Genomic DNA, 16,674 nt, shown 5'->3' with positions numbered 1-16,674 from the left:
GCGTCGCTGAGCCAGAATTCTAACGCAGGGCAGGCGCAGGTGTGCACTTGGGCAGCCCTCGCTGCTGAGCGCTGCCGAGGTGAGTAGTGAGCTGCTGGGGTTGAGGAGTGCAGCTGGTCCGTAATGCTGATGGACCTCCACCTGCTTAATGTTTGCCGAAGGCCTGGCCAGGTGCTCGTGGCACATGCACGTGGACACACACTGCAAGTGTGCACAGATACATGAATCTGCAACTGCAAACAGACACGGAACACACGTGTGTGTCGGATCCAATAATGAATCCCAGCTGCGGTAATTGCACTTCATACGTGGGGAGCTGATGAATTCTGCTGCAGGTTCATTTTCTCTGCCGCAAAGAAAAATGAAAGTTGTAATTTCGCCCGACTCAGAGAAGAGACAAGACGAAGCACCGGCTTCCCTGTGTAATTCTGTTCCTCCCAATCTGGAGCACAAATTATTCAGATGGGTCAGGAGGTTGGAGCGCGTCCACCTCAGCCTCTGACTCGGTCACTGGCTGGGTGGGAGAAAACCGCCATCCCCCATCTTACGTTTCCTCTATCTGTCCCTCCCCCATGTCTCCCTTTCTGTGCAAACACAGTAGAACAGCTCATCCCAGTGAAGGCGACGCAAAGGAAAAAGAAAAAACGAAATAAACATAATCTCTGGCTTTCTCTTGGCACCAGAGTCAACTGTGAGATGTTATTTAAACACAACACATGGTCGATTTTTCCATTCCACCTGGAGGACCTCGCTCCCCTGCCCTCCTCTGCCTCCTTCCCCTTCCCCTTGTGGATTGGAGGATGTCTGGGCCTTTCACCTTACCTCCAGCTCCCGAAAGATGGGGATGGAGAGAAGGGTAAACAGGCAAAGGGTGTGTGAATAATGCAACGCCAACATTAAATGTCAGGGATAAAAATTCAGTCATAATTTCCCTCTCTTGTCTCGCCGCATGTTTTATGCATTTTATAATTGGAGTCTCAGAGGAGAGGAGCTTTGACAGTTGCAGAGAATGCTTATTTCTGCAAGAGGTGGTTGAAGAAGTAGCGGATATTCTGCAAATCTCAGAACCCCTCCATCGATCTGCTGTCTAGTGTTACGGTGCTGTATACATCAAGCTGTGTGAAAATGGTTGGATTGCAGTTACCTGATCAGCTGCATTCACAATGTTGAGTTGAGAAAGAACCCAAACATCTACATGTACACGTACAGACGTGCAGTTCAGCGCAGCCTCCGCTCAACGCGACAGAACCCGTATAATGAGGAGACAAACAACAGACCTGCGTTATGTTTACAGCTTCCTGATCAGCCAAGCACATAATCACTACAGTCCTGATAATCGCACTGAATGGAAACTTGCCTTGACTTCATTCATTGGGCCTCTTACCAGGTTTTTGAAAGAAGACTTGTGCTGCTCTGCTTTGCTACAATTTGAGTCTGCAGCCTGCTGCCACTCGTGTTGACATGATATAGAAGTAAATATTGGTCCCCAAAGTCCAAATCTGAAGTCATTAAACTCGTAAGGGCCACGGGGTGCTGCTAAAAGGAGCGAGAGGCGAAGGACACCCTGCGCAGACAGACAGACAGACAGACAGACAGACAGACAGACAGACAGACAGACAGACAGACAGACAGAAGGAAGGAAGGAAGGAAGGAAGGAAGGAAGGAAGGAAGGAAGGAAGGAAGGAAGGCAGACAGACAGACAGACAGACAGACAGACAGACAGGAAGGAAGGAAGGAAGGAAGGAAGGAAGGAGGGAAGGAAGGAAGGAAGGAAGGCAGGCAGGCAGGCAGGCAGGCAGGCAGACAGACAGACAGACAGACAGACAGACAGACAGACAGGACAGAAGGAAGGAAGGAAGGAAGGAAGGCAGACAGAGATAGTCAGACAGACAGACAGACATACAGGAAGGAAGGAAGGAAGGAAGGAAGGAAGGAAGGAAGGAAGGAAGGAAGGAAGGCAGGCAGGCAGACAGACAGACAGACAGACAGACAGACAGACAGACAGACAGACAGACAGACAGGACAGAAGGAAGGAAGGAAGGAAGGAAGGAAGGAAGGAAGGAAGGAAGGAAGGAAGGAAGGAAGAAAGGAAGGAAGGAAGGAAGGAAGGAAGGAAGGCAGACAGAGATAGTCAGACAGACAGACAGACAGACAGACAGACAGACAGACAGACAGACAGACAGACAGACATACAGGAAGGAAGGAAGGAAGGAAGGAAGGAAGGAAGGAAGGAAGGAAGGAAGGAAGGAAGGAAGGTAGACAGAGACATCCCATTTCTGCTTGAATTGTAACTTGCGTAGCTTCATATTTATTGCTATTCGCCGCATCTTTGCACTTTGTTCTGTTCATACAACAGCTCTTTGATAAATTGCTTGTATCGTCTCAGTGACCTTTGGCTTAAGAGAAATTGTTTATTACAGGCCGTTTGGGAGGAGCTCGTCACTCTCACTCCTGCTGTACACACAAGGAGGGAAAGCACCAGAGCCCCACAGACCAGCTTCAGTTTCTGCAGAGTAGAACCTCTGTCGGCGAGTAAAAACCCTGGATGGGTTCTAATGAGGATCTGTGGGATCCGCTTTGTACATCTCTACTTTCAATGCTTTTCTCTTAACACGCTGTTACTTTTAGCACAGCATTCTTCTTCTTTCTGTTGTTGTTCTTTCTGTTAATATTGTATATGGCTAATACTTACTGTACATATTATCATATCATATATGTATATTAAGTACTGTATACTGTACCTTCTTACTCTTGCTATTAACTGCTTACTTAGTACTTTGACATTACACCACTATTACCTTATTTCCCAGATTTATTATACTATTAACGTGTTATTACAGAGCTGTAAAGTAAAACCTATATATACATCTATTTAAAATTAGCCTGGGAGGCTCACTTAGATTGATGTCCTAGGAGAAAACATGAGCATATACTCTGTGGCAGGAGATGGAGGAGATACAACCAAAAAGTAAATTGGATCCCGACAAATTGGAACACTTCTAATTTGCACCAACTTTACCTCAGGGCCATAAAGTGTCAAACGGCCTCAGTGCACTATCCCCGTAGTCGGGTTTTCATCTTGCTTTTAGTTGCACGAATACATTCATCTGACAGATGACTTTGCTAATTGCCTTTTCAAACTGCTGTAATCTCTGTGTGCACTGAGCGAAAATTAAAAATGTAGCACCCTGAGTATTGTGTGTTCATGCCCGAACCTGCATTTATTCATCAATTAATTCAGTAATTTGTGTGTACAATAAATAGGGAATAGTTAAGATCCCAGTCCACTTAAAGCATCTTCAGTACCAGCAATATGTTTTCTTTAAACTCTGGTTCATCCCGGAAGTCTTTACCCAGCAGTCCTAGAGATCCTAAATCTGAAGATCCTTCAAAGTAAAAGGCGTGTTTAAAGGGGGCGTTGGGTGTCAGATACTGAGGAATGGCAGCGTGGCTGTGATACGTGTAGCTCTGTGCCTGAGCTGCTAATGCTCACGATCTGTTTCGAGGCGGGTGATGGCTCCCTTGTCCAAACGCCTGAGGGGGGGCGGAGGGAGGGGGACGTCCCGCTGCGTCTGTGCCTCAGCGTCAAAGTGATGTTCAAGGCGACAAAGTCGGTGGCAGACGTCAGCAACGCAGCAGTACAGCGTCCTCACACGCAGAGCTGCAGAAAAGGCTCTGCTGCGTGATGGGGGTGCAAGTCAGGCCAGCGACGCAAACTTGAGTCTTAGCTTAAAGAAAGCCAGACACTCGTAGAAGTGAGTGTTGGCATCAGCGTGACATCAACAAAGCGCCCAAAACATTCAGTTTGTCACGCGACAGCGTGAGAGGGACGTCGGCTCAGTGTCCTGAGGTGAATGTCATGGTCCTGATGAACTTTAACCTTGGCTGGACGCCTCTTCACGTTCATTTGCATAAATCTAGCGATCACACAAACAACAACAACCCTGTTTTCGTTCAAGGGCACACGTGAACAATCACTCACGGCTCTCCTGGTACATATTAATGAGACACAGTCACTTAGAGGCCGTGCTGCAGTCTGACTTGTGTTAAGGGTCTTCACTCATCACTGTTCTGGGTGTCGTTTAATAGATTTGCAACCAAAACTATTGTCACAGTGACGATGGGGCTTCTGAGGATCTGGAGCCCTCAGTCGGGTTGATTTTTTCCTTTTAGGAATGAGGACTTACTGTATTCGCAGCCTCAGAAGTAATTCTCAAAGACAGCATTTAGTCTGTTTTTTAAACGGGGCTCCAGGAGGCATTAGAGAGGGATTTAAACCTGCCTGGCCGGCCAACAGTTTAATTACTGTACATCCCAGATACACAGGTAATCTATGCTGCTTTCAAGTGTGACTCTCTGTGGAGGAAGCCAGGGGGTCTGTGACTCCTGAAAAAGCTAGCGTGAGCTGAGGGGACTTAAAGGGTCCATCAGTCCTTGTGCAGCCAGCAAAGCAGCAAGGTGGAGCACGGATGCACAGCATATAAAACCTGATCCACCGTTATGTGAGCGATCATACTGATGTGCATCGGGTAATTATTACAAAGGTTCAGCCAGTCTCAGCATCAGCATCAAAACCAGAAATGATACTTAGCTTAATTTGTCCAAGTTCAGTGAAAGTCATCGACCAATAGTCTTCTTTGACTTCATTTTAAACTATTAGAGACTGATTGAACTTTGATTATAAACAAGTGTTGTCCTCATCAATATGATTTTGTCAGTTTTTTGGAGGAACTGGCTGATATTATTGTAATAACGCAATGTTTCGTCTGTCTCCGACTTGTAGATGTCTTCCAGCTGTCACACTGCCACCACTGTCGTTAACTCTCAACAGAATGCTTCTTTCTTTATTTTAGTCTGCAGCCACAATACAAATATCTATCAACACCGAGCTGTGATTTTGATTGGATTCGTCTTGTGTACTGCACTAAAAATGTTTTCTTGTTTTGTCAAACCTCCTTCTAAACCTCCTGTTTTGTGTGCTTTCAGGCCAGCGGGAGGTGACTGTCAGAAGAAATGCCGGTCCCAGGTGCCCTAGTACATCACCACCGGGACCATGGCAACTCCTCGGCCAATGAGAAGAGAGAGGTGCTCCCATGGCTTCTCCTGGCGTGCTAGATGGTCAGCCTCCACCTTCATGCTCCTGTGGTTGCCCTTGGTGTTGCTATGGCAGCCGCGGCCCATCCGAGCTGAGCAAGTCGGGGCCGGGGGGCACGGGAAGGCGCTCCACACCTCCCTGTCGGCCTCCGCGCCCGCGTCCTCCCTCCCCTCCAGCTCGTCCGCGCTGGGCTTCAACGCCAGGCAGAGCAGAGGGCAGCTGGACTGGCTTCTGTCGGAGAAGGGACCTTTCCACAGGTGTCCGGAGTACACGGAGTTCAGAGAGAGGTTCCAGCAGGGATTTTCTACCAGATACAAGATTTACAGGTGAGAGAGGTCTGCGGCGAGTTGTAAATGTACCCAAAGTGTGGAGGGGGACGTTTCAGTTTAATGTTCCTGAATGCTGACTGTCCAAGTCACCAGAGAAGCTAGAATCACTGAACACATCGAGTCAAACACTAGTGCTGTGGTTAAAAGCGTTACATTAAATAGAGTAAATACTATATTTTTAAATGCAGAATCACAAAGGTACCTTTTTATCTTTCTTTTGATGTTGTTGATGTTTTATGGCTACGATTCAGGTTTTTCCAATCATATTAGGTACATGTAAATTGTATTGTGTTGTACAGTAAGTGTAAGACATCGCACTGAAGCTCAAGGTGTGTTTCAATTATACTTATATGTCAGGCTTAGTGCAACTTAATAAGGCAGGTCCAGAGGTGGACCCCTGCCTCGACTATATGCCCCACACTGTATATAGCACATGTATATGACATAATGGCACAATATTATATCTTGACTGTTTCTAATTAGCAATGTCTATTTACATAAAAGTCTATATATATTGTTATACTTTATATAAGTAAAGGATATATAAATAGTAAAAACTGAATAGAAAATAGCTTGGTTTGCTAGATGCATGAACTCTAAATCCCTAATTAGCATTGATATTTACCTTCTGTTGGAGACAACAGCATGTCAGCAGGACGATGAAAAACAAAAAGAACGTCACTGTTCGTTCTTGATTTGTGATTCTTCAGCTGCCTGGTGTGGAGCTGTTAATAATCAGCTGTTTGTTTTTGCTAAGAGAACTACAGTAAGTAAAGCCGTGGACTAAACAAGGACTGAGGTGGCTGCTGGATGTGTAAAGGATTGAGACTTCAAACAGTCATTATGATCTGTTAGCTGATAAAAGATGGGCTGCTGATCATTTGAGTCACAGACAGAGATCAGAGACCTGAGATGGCTGTGATTCTGTCCTCCTGCTCTTTAATCCCTACATCTCTGAGTGTGCGGTAACGTAGGTCTGCCTTGCTTACGTAGTCGAGCTGTTATTGCAGCATTCTGGAAGAAAACATGTGTATGTGTGTGTGTGTGCGTGTGTGTCTGTGTGTGTATGTGTGTGTGTGTGTGTGTGTGTGTGTGTGTGTGTGTGTGTGTTTGTATGTATAAACTCAGACTTAATACCTGCATTAACACAGTATCTCTTTCTACTTAAATTTCCGTTTACGTTGCGATTCCTCTTTTCTCCTCTCCAGGTTTCTTTTCTCTGCAGCTTTAAAAGTCCATTCTTTTAGTTTTAGCTTTTGAAGTGTAGTAGTTTTTAAACTGTCAAAGACGTACATCGTACCCTATGTTTGAACTGTCCATAGTATCTGTTTAAATCCCCTGACTGACTTGACAGCGACGGTTCAAGGACGTGTACGTGTGGACGCTTCCTCTCCGTTTCGATCCCTCTCACTCGTCTGTCTTCTGTTGCCTTCATTTATCCAGAAGAAGTCATCTGAGCGTGTGCAGAAATGTCTGCACCGCTTCGCAGCTGCGCGGTCACTTATCCTCTCAGCTGGTGCCGCTGCTGCGCTGGTGGCTGGTCAGCAGCAGGTCAGAATGTCTCCATCCGAGGCACGTTGCTGGTTCCTTAAATTAGGATCTTTCTCCTCCCGCTTTACAGCGCGTCTTCTCTCGCTCAAAGTCGAGGTGTTTTTTCCTTAACAAATACAAAATGACAGTGTTTTCCCATCTCCCACGTTCTTTCCGCCTCTCTGCTGTCGTCCCTTCCTTTCGGCCTCTCTGTGTCGCTCTGAATCAAATGGAAAAGACAGCACAGCTTACAGATGAAGGGGAAGTGAAGTGTGAAATGACAGGTGAAGGTTTTGTGACATAAGTGGGACAGATCGTCATATGACTCCACTTTTAGCCGCGGGACACTAGCAGTTATCGTTGAGAAGGAAACATGGCCAAGTTATCCTGATTCTCAGAAGTTCTCTCAGATTGAGGACTGGATGGATAGATAGAAGCGAGTATCAGTATTTGAGTCACAGTTTTACACATATGCCATAACATTTATGCACTGTGTCAAGGAAAACAACTTCCTCTTCTCACATTTTGTAAGTTAGTTCCAGAATGCTTCACTCTGAACTCCTACACTTGTTGAGGTAGACTAAAAAAACCAAGAGTTCAACGGACATAGAACATCTGTCACACCCAAGGAAAACTCTGTATCAGGACCAAAAAGATGTGGTGTAGTCCAGTACGCGACGACCGGACACACACACACACCCTTAGACGACCTTTGACCTACAGTAAGTTACCAGGACGACCAGAAAGACGCTGACCTCCCATGTGTCATGGACACGTCTGTAAAGCAGCATGGGCATCATTGCATAGTCAGCCACACACCCGCTCACACGTTTAGAGGGTTTGAAGCCCAAAGTCAACAATGGGCCAAGAACACAATGACACAGACGTTTACAGACACTTTACTGAGACGACCAGGTCAAATATTCAGCCAAAACAAAGCATGAGAGGGGACTTTAACAAACTGTTTTCCCTGTACACGTTTGGAATTTTAGTAACAAACAGCGTTCCCTCTTAATGAATTAAAAACATAAAGAAGAAAGTTAACAGTCGCTTTGTTTACTGTGATCGTTGGACGAATGATCGGTATCTGTTTTAGCCCCGGACATTTCCAGTCAGAAGACAGTGGTTGTCATTTAGAATGGAGGTGCATCCGTTTCCCAGACATGAATAAGACTAAGCTGCACACATGTTCTGGATTCGTTTTCTTGATTTATAACGGACTTCATTTTCATTTTGCACTGAATTGCATTTCAGCATTAGTGATGGGCGTTATTAAACACTGACTGTTGCTTCACATAGACTAGACACAGACGCCTCCTCTCTGCGCTGGACGCGCTGGACCAAGTCATTTCTTGGGATTCGATGGCTGCTTCCTCCCTCCCACACCCTAAGAGTCTCTATAAGAGCAGTGACAGAGACAGAGAAACCGGGGTTTGGAGCAACATTGGACTTTAACACAACAGTGCCAGTGACTACTCCTAGAAAACAACACAATTTAAAGCCTGGGATGCAGCAAGTCGCTTCCCATGACTTAGCCTTGTCTGACCCGACGCTTTGAGTTAGCTTTGTCTTGACTTTGTTTTTGTTTTAATACAATTTAATTATTATCATCTGCAAAAAATAACCTTGCTTGTGACAGTAAATATTCATCATTTCATTGTGCGGCTAATTAGTGTAACCCTGAGCAGAGTAATGAGGAACATCACTTCATGTGTATTTCAAACTCTGTTCTCTCATTATAGAACCAGCAAGTTATAGATAGAGAACAGATAGAAATGAAGGGACTGATCGCCCGATCAAAGTCGTAATGCTGTAATTACACACACACACACACACACACACACACACACACACACACACACACACACACACACACACACACACACACACACACTGGTGGAAACAGAGATATTTTTTTAAAAAAGCTCTTCTCCTGTGTTCCTAACTGCACCCCTGTGAATTTTGCTAATGCTAATATCTGATTATCGTTAAAGACGCCAGCAGCCTTTTCTCTGCATTCACCCGCCACAGAGCAACAGCTAAATTGGCTGCCCTCGTTGGTCTTTAATAGAATAATGGAGATGGGAATACTGTATGTAGCAGTGAGCCATAATCTGTTAAATCCTTTAATCTCATCATCACCAGAGTTACATCAAAGCTGGTCCAGCCTCAAACTAGCTGAGAGCCGTCAGTGCGTGAGGTCTCCTGTCCGAGAGTCTGCTTTTGTCACATAAGACAGGTTGTCTTGACCTCATAAGTCTAATGAATGACTGAAAAGATGCAAGACTTTATCAGGGTCAACACATCTATAAATGTTGTAGTCCTGCTCATTTTGGGTGGAGAACAATAAGGTAACACTCCATTCATCCAGTGATGGACTTTGTTTGTGTTAAGAGCATACCTTGCTCTTAACTGTGGCGTCAACCAGCTTCCATGACTCATTTATTTTACTGGGCAGAGATTGTCTCTGCTTTTGTGCTTCTCTGCAGATCTGCCCCTCAGCTCCTAATGGATTTCAGGTCTCCCGCTGAGTTTAGGAGGATACCTGTTGCTGCATATCAACAGTGCTGTTTCCATGGCAACTTTTATCGCCTCACACTATCACAGAAAACAAACAAACGTGGGAATCAGAGAATCCCAGAAGGTCCACATCTGCTAGTCACCTCTGCAAGTTTCATTAAAAAATATCATGCTTCAAGTCTGCGGTCAGAAATCAGAGACCTGAAAAGCCAACAACACAGTCAAACTGATTCAGCTGACATATTAATAGTAGTTGTGTCAGTATATATATGTAAATGTAGAGGGAATCGCTCAAACGGCTTCAGTTCAATTCGCATGTACATGCAAAAACATCTTCCAGAGCAAAGCGTGTTAGAAATGACGTTGCAATTGAAGCCACATCGTCCCATGATCAACAGTCATGGTTTGCTACCGCCATCAATCTCCTCTGCAAAAACTGTCCCTCCTCCTTTCACCACAGTAGTTTATCTGAACATTACATCACCAGCCAGTCCGACACCGAGGAGCCTCGTGCATGGAAACCTCACTGCAGGGCGTTATCGCACTCTTTGAGTTCTCAGCTGTCTGAGATGACAAACAGGGTCTGTCCAACAGCTCTAATAGCCAGAGACGGGGCTGCACCTCATTTGCACTTCTGCTTTTTAGGCCGACTTGAGAAAGATTGGCTGTTGATGAGACGCAGGATGGAGGAGTAGGTTGGGGGGTCTTCTTCTGTGGTCCACACAACATCAGAGGCACAGAGAGATGAGCGTGGAGAGAGCAGCGGGGCAGAAACAGGCCTGTGGCTCTGTGATGGAAACACTCAGAAGGGCTGCCTGCACAGCGGGAGGGACTGTGTGTGTGTGTGTGTGTGTGTGTGTGTGTGTGTGTGTGTGTGTGTGTGTGTTAGTTGACCAACACAACTCACACAAAGACAGTTATAGCTCAAATGTAGGTCACAAACACAAAGAGCCTATACATTAAGTTTAACCCACAGTAACATGTTACATGTTACATTTTATTTAGCCTTGTGCAGGATGTGGACAGTTATAAGTAACATTTGTTTGTTTCTTTTTTGTTTGTTCATAAATAGAGCCTGTACATTTGATAGTGGATCACCTGACAATACAAAACAAAACAACTATGCAACAATACCTCAAAATCAGTGTTTAACCTACAGTATTCCCATGTACACTACACCCAAAGTGAAGTAGTCCACCCTACTGTACTACACAGCTGTACTGTACCTCTTCTTTACCACCTGCTGTTCATAAAAAACACACACTGCTTTAGTTTAGGGGGGTTAAAACATGTTTAATACTTTTACTTTATCATTGCTCTTGTTGCCAGTGTAGCTTTCATTTATGTATTGATACAAGTAAAGAGCATCATAATGTGTGTAAAAGTAGTGAGATGTAGTTACTATTCTGTCACATATTCAGGTTTGACCTGTATTTATGTTTAAATATAGTTGTTGCTCTGTGGTTGATAGTTCAGTCTTAAACTAAAAGTAGGAATAGTCAAAAATCAAAACTGGCAAAAAATCCAACGTTGCGCTATGAATCAGGAAATACTAGTTAACATGTTGTGCTCTGGGAGAAAGGCGCTGTGATGCATTGTATGCATTGTACTGTGAAACGCTGGGGAACAGATGAGGGAAGAGACATGCGTATTAGTGGTTTTACGTTGACAGCGCCTCCACAGCCACTGGCCTCTGTGGAGATGGCAGCACTTGGGCAGCAGCTGTCACATTAGCAGGTGACTGAAATCAAATTATACTGTACTGTCAGTTCTATAAACGTGGACGTTCCATTAGAGTTTCAATCCACTAACTTTAGGTCCTGTAGCAACAAGGAGTTTAGAAGGCGCTAACTGAGAGCAGAGCAAAGCAACTGTGATGATGGACAGGTGTCAGTCTGTACTGAGGCGGTTACAATATGTAACTATGACCTGTAGAGGATTTAAAGGAGCCAAAAGATGAATGTAAACTAGAATTTCGATAAGTTATAAAAGTTAACTGTCATGAAACCAATCAGTAACTGACCAAAGAGTGAAAGCAGTTGCATGAGGTGCACGGGGAGGTTAGATGTGGAAACCATACGCTTCCCAGCGCTGATGGTTCAATTCCCAGTAGGACCTGATGCAAAATGCACTGGCTCGTCTTAACAATTCCCTATGAGAACAATCAGGGAAATTACACTCGCATATTTACACCCTGAGCCTCCTGCTGCGTCTGTGCGGCTGAGAGGGAAGAGGCGGAAAAAACCCACAGCAAGTTGGAGTTCGACAGAGACAAGGAAACATCAAAAAGGAGCGTTTCTTCACAGAGAGCAGTGATGGGATTGAAGCATTTCCTCTTGTTTCTTCACCATCAGCCCCCCACTCACAACCACGCTGCAGATATCGCATCCTCACACCACCACCTAATGGCTGCTCCGTCCACTGCAGGAGGAGCCTGGCATCGACTCTACTGACAGGCAGTTACCTCAGGCCTGCAGTGATGACACGTCCAGCAGGAGACGAGTGAGCTGCTGGGTCACCTCTGTTGTTTATGTGGTCACGTCCACATTCTCTGCTTGTGTGAGTGTGTGTGTGGCCACAGCTTGACCACGTATGTTAATGATAATGTCAACGCTTCATCGGGATCTTTTCAGAGCTTGTTTCCAAAGCGGGCGTTTTATCTGGAACCTGCGAGCTCTGTGTTTGACCACACAGTCAAACCCCTGTGCGGTTTCTCACCGTGGACTCTACAGCGAGAAAGCAAAAGAGGCCCATAGGTCCCAACGTAGGTTTGTGTTGAGAAATCCTCCAGAGCGCGGAGGTGGAAAAAGCCTGGGGTCAGAGGAGCTCCTCACCAATCGCTCCATGTGTAAAAACAGGGAGCGGGTAAAACTGTGGCAGCAGAGAACGATGAGGCGCCCGGTGCACCTGCAGAAAATTTGGGTTAATAACGAAAGTGCTGATTAATGATGGGCACCATGCAGTGGGCAGATAGGTGTGAGGACCAGGCCAGAGAGGAGTTCTTATGCATTTTAAACAGAGGGAAGTGAGGAATTATGTAGATGGATGGAAGCCAGGAGGCAGAGGTGAGGGGAAGTAATGAGTCCTCCTGATTTAGCTTTAGCCTAATTTCCATTTATCTTATTTATGTGTGTCACACCATTGCTAGTGGACTTACAGTTTGTCTGCGTTTGACAGGAAAGATACATCCGCTCAGTAATTTTTGAAATAAACACATTACTGGGTTCATGCATTAACTCACTGATGCAGTGTGGCGTCAGTGAACGCCATCCCTCACACTAGGCTGCAATAAAACACTGCACTGTGCTCGGTCCATGTGCGGCGATCAGTGTCAGGATTTCCACTGCACAACTCAACAACAGCAGCGTGTTGAGAGCGAGCTCTGCAGAGCAGATCAGAGGATTGATAGGAACTCGCTCTGATCTTTTACTAAGCTCCTCACACCTCATGTCTGAAGGATCTCAGCATGGGCGCAGCTAAATTCAAAAGGTTTAGACCCAGACGAAAAACTAAAACGTTGGGAAAGTATTTACTTCTGTCTCACTACAGTTTGCTGTTCACTATTTGTCTTTTTGGCGTGAGTCTGATTAAATATACTATAATGAATGCATGTTTCATTTCGCGTGGCTGATAACCCCTCCATGCCTGTAATTGTATTGGTCGAGCAGGTCGTCCCCTGAGAACAGGGGCTGCTGGTTTAATTCTGCTTGAGCAGTGAACTCACCGTGGGTCAGTACATTATGAATTATAATTACTCCAACAAATCATTGCTTGAAGATCGGAGGGGCTGCGGGATTGACTGCTCCAGTGTGGACGCACTGTACATGTGCAGCTTGAGCCTGAAGATGCCTCCTGTCCAATAACATAACGTGCAACAGGGCGAGCGTCAGATGCATCTTTAGACAATTACTGTGACCACAACTGCACAGGCAGTAATTAATGCTATAAAGTCCCACTAGTGCCCACACTCGTCGTGTGAAGCAGCTTGATTGAAGGTTGCTGAACCACTAGGCAACAAATCAGACATTTGAAAACATCTGATCGACTTGCACCAAGATTTGAAGCTCATTAAATGTGGACTCGTGGTGGAATGGAGCTTTCAGCAGCGCCATCGCAGGAAGCCAAGGCTGATCCACTTCCAGGAACAGTGCGTTCTGTGTGCTGCTGCTTCTTAGTTGGACGTGGAGGACGAGTACAAGTTGTACACATCATTACCGTTAAAGTGGTGCCTTTAGAGGATCCGTTGCCAGTTTGGCTGTGGCTCATCCAACTCTATTTTTGTCTTTAATCCAGGAATCTCGTTTTTTGAACTCAGACACGTTTTGTAAAACCTACAAGTTCACGCTGCAGCTGATCTGTTGATGGCGGCCAGTGACAAACAGACGCTTTAGCTCAGCAGAAAAGTGGGTTTCTTTTCTCAGCAGAACGAGTCGCAGCATTTAGTCGGTAACCATTGGCAACCGTACTGTGACAAACCCCAGTCGGGTATTTCGCATCGCTGCCATGCTTGTTGGCATCCGCTGTCATTTGAGCTGCGTTGAACAAGCAGCCTGACAGATTGTTGCTCCCTGCTGTATCTTCATGCAGAATGACTCATGGTTTGGTAAACAGCAAAAATACTTCCAGTCTACTGACATGGGTTTATTCACCCCGTCCTGAATAATACTGGGAGTGTTGGCAACCCACATAATATATGACAATGACTGTTAGCTGCAGCGTTAGTCGGGGACTCATTGCAAGTTTAGGTCAGGAACTTGACTGTACTGTAGAATTTTAATTTCCCTTTTGCTTCAGCTGCCATGGAAACAAGCACAATGTCAGCTTCATCCCATCTCATTTTTATGTGTGGCGCCAACTTATTGCTGAAGTCGTGAGTTTTGCCGCATTGTGTTCGCTTTGTTCCAGGATATCCTTCGCTCGCGTGATCGACTGACAAATCTGTGCAGCGGATAAAGCCGAGCGGCTTCTTAGCAGCTGATTGTGAAGCAGGGGGACACTTTTGGGAAGATTTTCCAACCTGTGAAATTCAAAAGCATCCGAAGAGCTGATGGCGTCTAAATATTAGTGCCTTGGAATGAGGGAGACAAATGGGAGTTAGGAGGAATAGGAAAAAGGAGAAAAAAGAGCAAAGTGAAGTGGTTAAAAAAATAGTTGAGAGGTCACAGCTGCGTCTGGAAAGAGGCAGAGAATAACATGTGTGTGTGCTCATTTGTTTCCCTTCAGAGTGGAAGACAAATGGAGCATATGGATAAGAGCAGACGGCAGCCAGGTTGCGCTAAGAACCAGTTAGTTCTCCCACATTGTGCCGTTTGGCAGAAGGCCTAATGTTTAGCGCACTGGGAACTGGCAAAACTAATGGATACAAGCAAAGCGCCGCAGCAGCAGACATTTTGAGGCATCTCGGAGGCCGCGAGCTGCATTTTTTCGGGGCAGCCATCACCCGTCGCCGGCCATTTCAAGGCCTAATCATATATTAGCAGGCAGAGCTAGTGGCTGAGAACCGCGTGGCGCTGATGAAAAAAAAAAAAAAGATAACGACTGTGGTCACATTCAAAGCGGGTGCAGGTCTAATTAACCTCCAGGCACAGCAGGTAGCTGTTTTCCTAATTTAATTACATTTAATAAATTGATCCTCGATGATACAGATGCCATTTAGAAGTGAGTTCAAGGCCTCGCTCAAGGACACTGTGACTTCCTCACAGAAGTAAATAACCATTCTGGGAAATTCAAGGGCCAGAGAAAAAGTCAAGACATCAGAAATAAGAAAAATAAAAATACAGGACAGGAAATGCATGACAAAATAAAAGATGATAAAAGGTTGCGTCCATGATGGTAAGGAGCAGGTAAATGGTGTCGATACAACAGAACTCATAAAATCCATAAAGTCCTGCTTTAGCCCATAGTTAGGATCCATTGATCCTGCTCCTTCTTCTTCATGTACAGTAGCTGCGCTGTGTGAGACTGAGCGTGATTAAAGGGCAGAGGGTTCTTCTCAGGGAGGAGCCTCTCTGTCTGTGCTGCCACCGTGGGCTTCTAATAACTGTCACCCTCCGGGGCAGCAGACGATCTTGACACCACACTAGTGCAATACAATAGTGAGCGCAAGCCTCCGTGTGCACTGTGGAAGTGGGCCAGTCATTGATGAGATCTGTGCAGGACGCAGTGCACGCTGGTAAAATGGAAACAAACACACACTCAGGCGCCGTGCTAATGTTTGACGGGAGTTCTATAAACGCTATAATGTGCTTCATCTGTGCCCTCACAGAGCGTTTTCCATCGTAACGCCATGGTTTTGGTGGGAGTTGATGGTGGTAGAGGTCAGTTCATTGTGGGTGCTGAAACCCTGCCTCTTTTGTTGTTTTGTTCTTTCTCTTTTGCAAATGCTTCTCACAGAAACACAGTTGTTGTTCTATGATTATTCTATAGCTGCCCATAAAAAACTCTCTGTCAGCTTGGTATCTACTGCAGTAGAATTCACTGTAGAGGTGAAAGTTTGATGACTATATACTGCATGAAAGTTCTGTAAATGTGCAGTAACGGAGCCCGGACTTGGAAACAAACAGACTGATTAGGAAATAAAAATCTCACTATTTATCCGCTTTATTGTTAAAGCTGCGGCTGCACAAACACACACGGGGGAATGAAATCCATCCAAATCATTTTACGTAATCAATATAACCACGGTGAAGTACATGAATTCTATTAGCACATCTATAACTATCCGTCTATAACTTTGGAAACTTTCTCACTTTGTGATCGGGGAATACCTACGCACATCAATAAGTAATATCCCCTGTTGCAGCTGGAGCTATGAATAATGCAGCCGGCCATATATTGCTTCGACGTTTTAAAAAAGGAATTACCGGGAAGTCCAAGAGGCAGTGCACGCAGACGGACAGAGGGAGCGCGGCTCAGCAAATGAGCGCTGGCAAGGCACTTTATACGTCAAAGACACCCCGGACATTTAATCTCAGTTTCTTTCAGGACAATTATTCAGCCTGCGAAAGAGTCAAACTGAAGTCCTCTGCTTCTACATGAATTCATTCTGATGCTGGACGGAGGTTCTCAAGCTCAAGACAAAGACTGTCTCTCTCTTTTGGGGACTAGAGAGAAGTGGATGCAAATATTAATAAACCCCAAACTTCTCTTTTTTTGGTTTTAAAGAGAAATAGGACACATCAGCTTCATGTCTTCAGCTGC

At 45.3% G+C, this 16,674-nt stretch overlaps 1 protein-coding gene across 1 annotated transcript in view; it reads left to right on the top strand.

The window, feature by feature from the left end:
* brinp2 (bone morphogenetic protein/retinoic acid inducible neural-specific 2) overlaps window positions 1-16,674 on the top strand; it is a 196,752-nt gene that overhangs the window by 136,552 nt on the left and 43,526 nt on the right. Inside the window, 1 exon segment of the mRNA XM_041067994.2 lies at window positions 4,987-5,421. Within this exon segment, the coding sequence (XP_040923928.1) occupies window positions 5,054-5,421 (368 nt within the window). The 5' untranslated portion in view covers window positions 4,987-5,053.

The sequence above is a fragment of the Betta splendens genome, chromosome 17, assembly GCF_900634795.4.
Source record: "Betta splendens chromosome 17, fBetSpl5.4, whole genome shotgun sequence".
Lineage (NCBI taxonomy): Eukaryota > Metazoa > Chordata > Actinopteri > Anabantiformes > Osphronemidae > Betta > Betta splendens.
Note: the sequence above shows the minus strand (reverse complement) of the source record. Positions and strands in the feature narration are given on the sequence as shown.